This window comes from Myotis nattereri (genome assembly GCF_964212035.1).
Source record: "Myotis nattereri genome assembly, chromosome: 18".
Taxonomy (NCBI): domain Eukaryota; kingdom Metazoa; phylum Chordata; class Mammalia; order Chiroptera; family Vespertilionidae; genus Myotis; species Myotis nattereri.
In genome coordinates, this window is record NC_138093.1 from 19,572,227 (window position 1) to 19,584,394 (window position 12,168).

General features: G+C 52.4%; 1 protein-coding gene across 1 annotated transcript in view; it reads right to left on the reverse strand.

The window, feature by feature from the left end:
- The window catches only part of TNR (tenascin R), a 321,237-nt gene that overhangs the window by 26,113 nt on the left and 282,956 nt on the right, over window positions 1–12,168 (reverse strand). The window contains exons 8-10 of the mRNA XM_081112117.1: window positions 11,683–11,952; window positions 6,789–6,974; window positions 904–993 (exon numbers count right to left, since the gene is read on the reverse strand). Of these exons, the coding sequence (XP_080968243.1) occupies window positions 904–993; window positions 6,789–6,974; window positions 11,683–11,952 (546 nt within the window). The remainder of the gene's footprint in view (window positions 1–903; window positions 994–6,788; window positions 6,975–11,682; window positions 11,953–12,168) is intronic.

A 12,168-nucleotide genomic window follows, 5' to 3' on the forward strand; every position in this document is an offset into this window, starting at 1 on the left:
GCCGATTTCACACAGGAGGGCCAGTATTTATTGGAATCATCCCCGACCCCGCTGTGGATTTCTATACTATCAGCAGTCCTGCCGACCATGAGGATAGCTTGTCCCTGCTGACACTTAGCTCACATGTTGTTAGGCACCTTCCCTTTGAAAGATGGCTGGGGGCTTGGCAAACAGATCGAAGAAGGGCATTATCAGCTGGCTGCTGATTTTCAAGCTCCGCCAATTCATTGTCTCTCAGCCTTTCTTAATAAGCTGATCAGGGCAAGACAGGAGCCACAGGTAGGGCTGTGCCATTCCTAGCAACAGTGGCCACCTCTGTTCCTGAGGCCATTTTGACTGACATGGCCATGGGTGTGCAGGCAAGTAGATCGGAGGCCTCTTGGTGACCCACGTGGTTCTCTAGAGAGATTGTCTATGCTCAGCCCATGGTTTGCACCTCAGGTACTAGAGAGGCTCTGAAGTTTACCTGGGACTTGGAAGGAAAAGTGCTGGATGGAGAGTAGTAAGGATCCGTGTGGACTTTTCCATTGCCCTTAGATTTCATGGGTTATTTCAGAGTCTAGACCTTCACCCCCTGGTCTTTCTGGGGGCTTCTGTAGTACATTAACGGATACCACATTCTGTCTGCTGTGGTGCCGACTTATTTGGAATTTTCCACCTCTGCTCTGGACTGCTCCTTAGACCACAGAGGGCCATGCACAGGCCTGTACTCCATCCTGGATGTCAGGGGGAGGCACAGGGAATCAAAGAGTTTCAGGAGGTGGTCGTTTTCAGGCTGACAGCTGTTGCCCAGGGACCTATTCATGGGGGAGCACTGCCTCTCACCAATCTTTGCCAGGACAAACCTCGTGGCCCCTTGGGATTACAGAAGCCTGGTCTCATTCTGTACCAATTCCTACTCACCTGTCCTGGCGTTCATGGTGGCTGGTATGCTTTGCTGTGAGTCCATGACAGCAGATATTCCAAATCCGTACTCAGTGCCGGGTATCAGATCTATTGGTAGATGCAGAAACAAATGTTATTCTGTGTGTCTGTCAATGGTGGGAAGGATGAAAAAGAGGGAAGCCAGTCATTTTAGATTCCTGTTCAGATCTTGTGCTTAGTCCTTCCTGAACCCGCCCTAATTTTACCTCTCAGGACACCCCAATTTCACCACTGGGGAGATCTGAGCCATGTCAACAGGATGGACTAACTGTCAGTGCAGAGCCTCCTTCTTGCTGCTGGTCTCCTTGGCAGGCAGGTTCCCCTTGCCAGTGGCCGTCAGAGGTGTGCTCTCCTGGGGAAGGTCTCTCCATGGTACTTAGAGTCTCAGGTTGATGACAACTGGTGAACGGCTTTCTTGCTTAAACTGTGGATTGGGGGAGTGTGCACTCTTGAGGGACTGTGTGGACATAGTCCTTTAAAGTTTTTCTTGGATGTTGTACATGAGGTTTGTATAGTGACTGAGGCCACAGGGGGCTTTCTGGTCTGTTCGAGAGAGTGGCAGTGGGGGATCTTTCTCTCTGAGCATAGGCCTTCAATGCAGGGGCACACAGGAGCCTTGCTGCTGTGGATTCCCTCCCAAGGTTGATAATTTGGGCCCCAGAATATGAATCCAATTCTAGGATGATCTCTGGGGACCTGGGAGGATAGAGAAAATTACAAAAACTGCCCAACTAAAGGGTGTAAACCTCTCTGGGGAAATCCTTTGGGGGTTCAATACAAAGGATCACAGGGAGCCTCCCAGGACATCTGGAATCATCTGGGGTCTCTATTCTCTCCCACACTGATTTCCAGACTAACTGGTTTGACTGGCATATTAATTTCCTACGGCTACTCTAACAGATTCCCACAGCCGAATGGCCAGAACACTACAAGTCTATTATTTTACAGTCCACGATGTCTGCAGTCTAAAATGCTTCCATCCGTCTGCATGCCTTCCGGAGGCTCTAGGGGAGAGTCCATGGCTTTGCCTTTTCCAGCTGCTAGAGGTTGCCTGCAAATGCTCTCCTGTCATGTAAGGTGACATAGTCACAGGGGCCAGGAATTAGAATGTAGACATCTTTGGGGCCATCAAACACCCTCATTGATTAGGCCTGGGATTGCAGAAAAAATGCAACAAGATCACATCATCACCCGTAGGCCCCCCTGGCCAGTCTCAGTCCTTTGGGCCCCCAGAGCCCTGGCTGATGACCGTGCTCTTCTGCATTTATGGAACATTTCTTCTCTGCAGAACACCTGCATGTGTTTGATCCTCACCACAACCTTGCAACATGGTGGGATGAAGAACCTTTCCCATCTGCATTCGTTTCCAGGGGCTTCCATGACAAATGGCCATACACTGGGCGGCTTAAAACAACAGAAATGTACTCTCTCAGTGTTCTGGAAGCTAGAGGGCCAAAATCAAGGTGTTCGCAGGGCCATGCTCCTTCCAAAGGCTCTGCGTGGAGACTCCTCCCGGCTTTGGTGATGGCCAGCGGTCCTCGACTCCCTCAGGATCCCTGATGTATCAGGAATGACTTTGAGAGGAAGGGCACGGGGCGATGTTTCCTTAACAAATGGCCTGGCTTATGGAAGCGGAGTGCTGTGGGGCAGTCAGAGGGTCTGCACCCACCCCGTGTGGCTTCAGTGCAGGCTGAGCAGTAAATCCCCCCATGCTCGATGGGGCAGAGCCCACCCGGCCTTGCTGACCAGGCTCGCCTGCAGGGATGCATGGCCTCGTCTATTCCCTTCCTCAGCCAGCCCCGCCCATTTCCTAATCCTTAGTTATTCTCGGGAGTGTCAACACTAGTAGTGTGAACTCGGAAGTCAGACAGAGTTTGAGGTCTGCCACTCTCCACCTGGGCATTTTGATTCCTTAATTTTGTGTCTTTGAGCGCCAGTTTCTGTAGAAGCAGATGAATAACAGTATCTATCTCAGAGGGTCACTGTGGGGATGAAGTGCAGTGCGTGGCTCATCGTGACAGTAGCCAACATTCTTGTTACCTTGCTTGGAGAACTATTCCTGGATTCTGGGTCCTTTCTTCTTTCTGTGTGTTGCCCAGGCAGGTACAGGCTGGTCCTCAGCACACCTGTTGTTGGTTTGCTGATGAAACCAGAGATTCGGGGAGCCCAGGCGGCAGTGAGGCCCTGGCTAGATTGATGGGGTGATTGCAATGCCCCAGACCTCTTCAAAGCACACATTTATCTCTGTCACGCGTCCCAGGCACAACCTTGGTTGGAGAAATTAGATTACCTTTGGGACATAAACTACTTTTCCCAGGCAACTGATTGAGACCTTCAATTGCCTATAATGAAGTAGAAATTCTCCGAAGCAGATGAAGGGTGACAGGTCGAGGAAGTAAGACAGAAATTACATGTTGCCAAGCGGATCTAACATGCAATGTTTTCATCCGAGTTTCTTATTTATGAAGCTTAAATGAAATGTTCAATAATTTACAACGGAATCATCTTCTTCCAGAAAAACATGGAGCAGAATTTCAAGTGCTCTCTTCTCAGGCCTTCCACCTGGGGAGCGGGGAAGCGGGGCTCGCTTGGTAGGTTCCCGCCTGCTGCTTTCCTTTCATTTTTGGCAGCTTTCTTCCTGTGTGGAAGTGAGCGCTGCTCTCTGCCAGCAGGTAAAGTGCAGTTCTCCCCGAGAAGGAAATGTATATCTGAGGCGTATCCAGTGCATTTATACATCTGCACTCCGGGGGCTCCGAGGGGTTACTCACGTCTCCGAGAGCTCATGGCTCTCTATCAATGCTCCCTTTATCTCCCCATCCAACGCCTGAAAGTGCTAACGTAGCAATGGCTCTGTTCCCTTTCTTAACAATAGCTCAGAAAATTCGCCTGGTAGGAAACCGCGGGTCTCCATCTCTTACAGAGCCTCCTTTGTTCGGCTTGGAGGGTGACGCTGTTCTCAGCTCTCCTCTGAACCTGTTCTGCGCTGAACTCCTGCGGCACACAGTGCACTCACACGCCAGATGTTACTGAGAGGCTCCTGTGTGCCAGGCACATGGCTGTGAACGGGGCACCAGGGTGAGCTGAATGGACATCACCCTTGCCCTTCATGAGATTTTAAAAATCTGCCCAAACCGTTTGGCTCAGTGGATAGAGCGTTGGCCTGCGGACTCAAGGGTCCCAGGTTCGATTCCAGTCAAGGGCATGTACCTTGGTCGCAGGCACATCCCCAGTAGGGAGTGTGCAGGAGGCAGCTGATCGATATTTCTCTCTATCCCTCTCCCCTCCTCTATGTAAAAAAATCAATAAAAAATATTAAAAAAAAATCTGGTGAAGAAGGAAACCAATGACTTCTTGAGCACATACACTATGCCAAGCACTGGGCTGCAAGCAATGGGTGATCTAGAAAAATAATGAAGGAGAAAGGGAGGGAAGGAAGGAGGGATAAACACTGAAGGGGAAGTTTTGAGTGTCTAATGGTCAAGAACACTATTATGAACTAGTTTGTTAGAGAGTCGCACATGGCATCTCCTTGACTTCCCCGCAGCTCTGCTGGGAGGGCACTGCTGATGAGCAAAGCACTCAAAGGGAGTGGGGCCTCCTGCCTGGAGCCCCGATTATTTTTTGATCAGGGGATAGGGAGGGTGGGAACGGAGAGAACTGAAGTTCCTCGGGAGGGATTGCTGCAGGTGACCTGGAGTGCCTTTCCCACCCTGCCCAGGGTCTTGTTTTTATAAATGCAAATGACTGTGTTTAGAACCAGAAAAAAGGGGGCGGAGCTTCTCCCTCATTTTGCCTCCCCTCAGCCAAGGTCCTTCCTTCTGTTCCCCCAGAAGGCAGCTCGAGAGCCAACAGTCCTTGTAACTTGCATCTCAGCAAGTACAACATAGTTTCCTCAAGTCACACAAAGCCATTTGCCTTTATAAATCTCCCCAGCTGTGAACTCCCTGCGATAATTATGAGTAATATATATTTATAGGTTAATTTCATCAGCCCAACTCTAATTAAAACATCGACTATGCAAGCCCTCTCCTTGTTAATAATTTTTCCTTTCCTTGTAAGTCTGCAGCACTGACGTGCTGACTGTCCCTTCCAGTCTACTACTTTAGTAGGAGCAGCACGGAGCGGGAGGCTTTTGATGAGGACTTGGAACTGCCTTGGAGTCACAGCTGTGCCCCTTGCTGGCTTTGTGAACGTGGGCAAGTTTCCAAGTGCCTCAGTTTCCACATCCATAAAATGGGGATGCCGACAACCCTCAGGGGTGTTCTGAAGGTGAAATGAGCTGTACCTACATGAAGGTGACTGGAATAACACTGATGGTCAATGAAGGTAGAGTCTTTTTCCCCCCGGTTGAGGGAAATAATGACTGGGATGTGACTGCGCTCTTTTCTATCTCTCTCATGATTCTATGGTGTATCTGCCATCCTAACAACTAGCCATCATCCTTGGAAAGTGCTAATTGCCAAACCAGCCTGAGGCTTAGGCAGGGATGGGCTGCGCTTAGAATCGGCTCCCTGCTGCATCATTTCAGCTTTTTGGTTTAGCTTAGTTTTTGTGAATGTCTCCAGCTCTTGGTAAAAGCCCTTCTGCCAGCTGGTCTGTTCCCACTACATCTAATTCACCCCCATTAACCTGCTTGGTCAGCATATCCTTGCGTCTCCTGGCTGTGTTTTCAGAAGTGCATCTGCCTGGAAAGTGCATTTATTATATTTGCTTTAACCGGCCTTGTTGGGCAAGGCGGCCTGGGATTTCAGCTCAGGAGGAAACAGCTTTGCTTCCACTGCCCTTGTTTACTGTGCGACCATTTGCTGTGCCTCCCGTCTGCTAAGATGGCCAGTGCTCCAGTAGGAAGCCACGGCACACTGAGCAGAGGCTGTGTGTGCGGGCGCGTTGGCAGCCCTCATCCGAGGCTGCTGTGCACGTCACATATTAAACGCGCCCTGCGTTCCCGTCATCTACCTGTCAGTGGAGTCCACCTGGGTGGGTGTGTCTGAAGCCCAGGAGGAGCACTGGCTGGGACCCCGTCTCCATGGGGACAGGGAATGCTCCCAGCCAGGCATCATGGTGACCTTGGGTGTCGTCCTACTCCACACTACCATCATCCCTGCCATTGACTCCAGCATGGCCTCGTGACCAGTGTCTGCCTCTGTCCTTGCTCCCCTCGCCCCGTCTCCATGCTGCAGCTGCACAGATCTAGGCCTTACATCACCTTATTTAAAAATCCCGGTGACTCCCATTCTAGACACGGTGTATAAGGCCCCACCAGCCTCTTACCTTATCACTATTTCTCAGTCACAGTGAACACTTAAAGTTCCATCCATCCACCCACCCACCGCTTATTTAGAACTCAGTAAGTGCTAGATGCTGGACACTGGGGAGCCAATGACGAGCAGAAGCAAACACAGTCCACCTTCCACAGAGCTTTAGGTGGAGAGTGGACACTGACAACTGCATCACCCAGCACGGTACGCAGGACAAACAGGGTCCAGGGAGGGGAGTGGTGACCAGCGAGATGAGGCTGCAGACGGGACCTGACCCGCCGGGAATGGACAAGGTGCTTGAGGGACTGAGAGGAGCACACCTGTGGGCCTGGAGCCCAGGGAGGGAGGGGAGACTGGAGAAGATGGCAGGAAAGCCAGGCAGGCCGTGTGGGCTTGGCTAAGGTTTGGTGTTTATCCAAGAGCAATGGATGTCCCTGACATGTAAGACAGGACGTGACAGGGTCCGAGACCAGGCGATGGCGCGCGATGGCGAGTAGGGGACATACGCGATATGCTAGGCACGCGAGAGACTAAATCAGTGGCACCTGGCGGTGGTGGAGGTGGGCGGGAAGAGAGCTGTGAGAGTGTGGACATGCTCTCACTCACCGGTGAGGGTGGCTCTGCTGGTTGGCCCAACGCTCTTGGGGACCAGCAGCTCGTGGTACTGCTCGCCTGCCAGGGTGCTGTACACAACCTTGTACTTCCGAACCTCCGCCTCACTGTTGTCCCACTCGAGGTCCAGGCTGGTGGCTGTGCGGGAGCCAACCCGCAGGTTCTTGGGGGCGTCAATCTCTAAAAAAGAGTCAGACATCACCCAGATCACACAGGATAATGTGCATTTGTCATGCATCTTGAACATAAACAAGCTTTGCAGTGACAGCCCACACCTCCTGACCCTGCCTCTTGTGTGAGTGGCCCCAGGCTGCCCTGCAGCCAGGTTGGCCACCACACATTCCAGCGAGTTTGGATAGTTTTGCTTAGGAGTTAGTTATCAGCACACTTTACTCTTCCCCCGTTTCCGCTCGGAATTTCCAGCGGCGTTCTAGACATTTAAACTGAACCGGTTTGTATCATAAGCTTGAAACTAAGCAAGGAAAAACCCGGACAGGACAAAACCAGAGACACCGGTCACAAGGTAACAAGTGCTGGCAGGAGAAACTGTGTGCAGGTGAGGGAGCTGGACTAGACTAGCGCAGTTTCGCGTTTGACCACCAAACAGAAAGGAGGCTTGTTGACGCCAAGATTCTGAAGCTGTCCTCCCTGCTTACCTGTACAGATGCTGCTGGAAGGTTTGCAGTTAGAAAATGCTATATACAGGGGTGGGCAAAAATAGCTTGACAGTTGTTCATATGGAAAAATATGCAAGAATTAATAATAATGCAAGAATAAACTCTGTTCTGCGTGATGTGGTAGACAGTGGACAGAACGTGGGCTTTGGAGTCAGGCCTCAGTTTGAGCCGCAACTCTGCCAATTACTTGTCACCTCACTGGGCCTTGATGGCCACGTCTGTAAAATGGGCTAATAGTACTGACATTTTAGATTGTTGTATAGACTAGACGATGCAGATGATGTGCGTGGCCTGGTGTAAAAACCGGTGCCCAAGCCCTGGACGGACTTCCCATTGCCTCCGAAGCGCTTTCTGAGTTCCAACAACAGGGAACCCCCCATGCTTGCTCTGTGGGGTCCAATAATTCCAACGCAGTAAAGAGACCATTGCCATTGTGGTCTCTCCCACAATCCTGGGGGCTGGTTCTCTCTCCCAGGACTGGTCATCTCAGGCTTATTTTGGCAAAAAGAACACTGACACGCTGCGGGGTAACAGGCGCTGGCAGGATAAACGGCCACTGACAACGATGCGAACAGGTCTTGTTGTCGAGACGTGGACTGGACTGTGCAGTGGGCCAGCCGCTAGTTCTGAGGAAGCCTGGAGTAGCCGGCTTCAACTGGCGAGTGCCAGGCCAGCGTCCCCCAGCTGCGCCTGGGGAAGACGAGTGCATGACTCCATCTGCGAGCAGCTTCAGGGTGACGAGTGTTCCCTTTAGTTATGGGAACTTGGTGAGACTTCGGGCAGATTTAGGTCTTTGCAGCTACTTTTTCTGAGAAACGTTTCCTTGCTCAGTGTGGCTTTAGCATCGGAAACTGCGCCTTTTCGACGGGCTGTTGTTACTCCTGCAGCACTTGGGTGGAGAGAGGAGCTTGGACTGAGAGGCATGTGGGAGGACCTCCCTGCACCCCACAGCGCTCAGTCCCACGCCCGAGGAGAGGCTGGGATGAGGGACTGGACCGGGCTGAATGGAACTGCAGTGACAATAGCTGAGGTTTATGCTGAGGCTTAGGGCTCAGGCTGAGTCCTGTACCTGCTTTTCAAAAATCCCAGACCTTGGAAACTGTTTTTGTTTGCTTTGCCTTAAGGCCTGCACCCTGTGATTAGGGACCAGACATTTTCAATGTCCATGATGTCAGAAGAGGTCAAGCCTGGTGGAGTGAAATGGTCTTGAAGCCTGACCTCTGGCTGCTGGGCTGGTCCCAGCCACTTGTCAGCAAGCCAGGGGCAAGGCAAAGGCAGATGTCCGGTGGGGGCCCCAGGGGTACCCTGGGGCTTGGGGCTCTGGTAGCAGCCACATCTAATCTCTAAAATGTAAAGTAAACCCAGTGATTCCCTGCTGAAAACTTGCCTCTCGCTTCCTATTAGAACTCTTGGGGTGGCCGGCAGGCTCTGTGTGATCAAGCCCCTGCCTCGCAGACAACACATTGTGACACTTCCCCTCGTTCACTGTGCTCGGGCTGCGCTGCCTCTGTTCCTGCCCCTGAGACACATCACGCGATTCCTGCCTCAGGGCCTTTGCACCGGCTGCTACTTTTGCCTGGAATGCTCTTCCTGGATCCTCACTTGGCTTAGGTAACCGGAGGTCTTGATTAAATCTTTATCTCCTCGGACAGATGTTTCTGAACTTCTCTCTACGTCATCCGTTTTGATTCTCAGCATAATGCTCATGGCTGAAGTGGCCTGTGTGTTTCTTCTCTTCTTCCTTGTCCAGTGTCCCCACTGGAATGTAACTCATGAGAACCTGGGCCTTGTCTGGCTCACTTATTCTGTAGCCTCGGTGCGTGGGACAGTGCCTGGACCTAGTAGGTGTTCAGTGAGTGCATGTGAGGTGCCTGGATGAATACTGGCAGTTCTCTGGCTTGTCTGTTCCCTTAAAGCTGTTAGAAAAGCCTTGTTAAGTATCCCAGCTGCGGGGCTCTGAAGCATGCCTGGGAGGAGGCGGTTCAGGGACAGGAACAGCTTCGCCTAAAGGCAGCTGGTCCTGGAGGTGAGGTGGCAGGTGCTCTCACTGCTGAGCAGGCTGTGGCTCCCATGTGGTGACTTGGCCTTTGCGTTAGTTTCCTGGGGCTGAGACGACAGAAATGTATTGACCCATGGACTAGAGGTCTGAGATGGGTGTTGAAAGGGTTGTTTCCTTCTGAGGGCTGCAAGGGAGAGTCTGTCCCGTGCCTCTCTCTGCTGGTTTGCCTGCAACCTTTGGCTTGTTCCCTGCCTTCATCTTCATGTGGCGTTCTCCGTGTATGCGTGTCCATCTGGGTTCAAATTCCCTCCTTTCCCCAGTTCACGACAAATTCTCCCACAGTCATATTGGCATAAGGTCCATTCTAATGACCTCTTATTTGATCAACCAAATTAGGTCACATACACAGGTACTGAGCATTAGGACTTCCACATCTTTGTAGGGGACACAATTCAACTCATAACAGTGTTCATAGGGGTTTGTGCGTTCAGTTAAAGCAGTAGCTGCTGGTTGGCCAAACGCCGTGATGGCTGTGTTCAGTGCTTTGGGGATGTGCTCAGAGGGAGGGGTCCCAGGAACTTCCTGAAACTAGAACCAGAGCCACCATGGGGCAGGGAGGTGCAGAGACAGGCCTCTGGTGTTCTCGGGCTGGCGCTCTCTTGCCACTGGCCTCAGCGAGCTTCCATCTGAGCTCTTTGCTTTTTCTGAGCAGCCCTAACATCCCACTCACCACGCAGGAAGCAAATCTCTGTTTTAATTGTCTGTGCAATTAGTGCTCGCCTGGTGTTGAAGCCATCACCTGGAAAAGCACTTTGGCTAATGTGAATTTAAGCGGGGTTCTGAAATGACTGAGGGCCCTACCGCGAGGGGCCAGGCACACTCATCATTCCACTGGCACCTGCCAACCCCCAGCCCTGAGGGCTTATGGGCAAAGCTGCTCACTCTCCGTATCCCCACACTCCCCATGCCCCTGCACCCCGGAGCAGAGAGGGGCAGGTTGGAGGTGTGGGCTGAGGCCGCAATGCGAAGGCAGCCTCCTAACATCTGCCAATCTGCCAGGCAACCCGCAACAGAGACTCATGCAGCAATGAACCGAGACTCAGGGCCGCTTCCCGGAAGCAGAATGTAATCGTCTTGATTGGAATTTTTCTGGGCCACCAGCCAATCCTGCCTCCATCTTGTCAACCTAAACATCAAGCACTTGCTTTTCATCTGCTGCTCAAGGGCTCTCATCCCCTTTCCTGCCTTTTTGAACTCCTTATCCGAGTAAAGCACAAATAAACCACGTTTCAAACAAAACCTGTTTTAAATTTTAAAAGGAATGCAGGACTGTGGCCCATGGGAGGCCCCAGCACCTGAGCAGGCAGTGTTCTGTGTATGGGGCGTGGGGTGGGGCAGGAAGGGCTGACCTTGAATTCACCAGAAGGGTCACTATGGAGGTTGCTCTGCACGCGAGGCCCTGAGTGATTTTGGGTTGCTGCGGAGTGTTCAGTAACAAATCTGATTGGCACCTGGGTGGGGTGGAGTCCAGCCATGGGCTCCGGGAGAGTTGGGGAGCAGGTCCCCTAGAGGCCTGGCCTTTCCCGGCTGTCGGTGAAGCTCTTTAAGAGTCCCGACAGTTTTGGGGGTGGAGGGGCTGGCATCATCACAAGATGGGGACACTGACCTGCTTCACTCCGCCCGCTGTCTGTGGGAGGGAGCCAGTCTGCCCCTAGCCTTCGAGGTCACACTTACAAACTAATGGCAGACACAGGATCTCAGATGAGGGTCCTTCCAAATCCAGGGGGTGCCATCATGCCGTGCAGTCATGATGGACTTACAGAAGTATTACAACACTCTCTGCAAGCAGCAATAAAGGGCCCCTCCCCAAACTGCCATTTGGGCTCGTCATATGGATGTGTAACCGTCTTCAAGACAATTTACATTGTACAAACAAAATAGCTGAAGCCATGAGACGAGGCTTAGAGCAGGTCCCAGGTCTGGCTGGAAACAGGTGGGACGAGAACATGGCTCCCACCACGGGTACACGCGTGGCCCTCCACTGTGACGCAGTGTCACCAGGGGCACCGAAATCTCATGCTTCCTTCTTGCAATGACCATGGTGACCTGGGTGCCCCAGCACGCATCCTCTAACCCACGAATACCATTCTTGCCATGACGGTACCACCGCTGGCTCATCCCCTGTCATCCCTCTGCCCCGCCGCAGCCTTACCTGTCGTGAACTGGGTGGTGGAGGCCTCGCTCTCGTTGGTCCCACGGACGGCACTGACGCTCACCTGGTAGCGGGAGCCGGGCCGCAGGGCCTGCACTGAGTACTGGCTCAGGGGAGGCTGCAGCCGGAAGGTGGTCTTCCCGCCTTCCCCGCCCACCAGGCCATACTTCAGGAGGATGAAATCGACTTTGGCTCGAGGGGGAGTCCACTCCACGAAGGCCACGGTGTCGGAGACATCTCGCACCAGGATCTGCGTGGGCCCGTCAATGACTGAAGGAGAAGGGTCAAACAGAAGGACGTTTGAGAAATGAGCTCTCTCCCTTCTCCTTACATCAGTCAGGGAAGGGATGGGTGTTATGATCCCATTTCACAGATGGGGAGAAGGAGGCACAGTAAGGAGACATCTCTTTTCGGAGGATGCAGTTTGGAAGCAGGGTAACTGACACCGGAATTCAGTTTCCTGCATCTCCTGTCACCAGGCTGAGT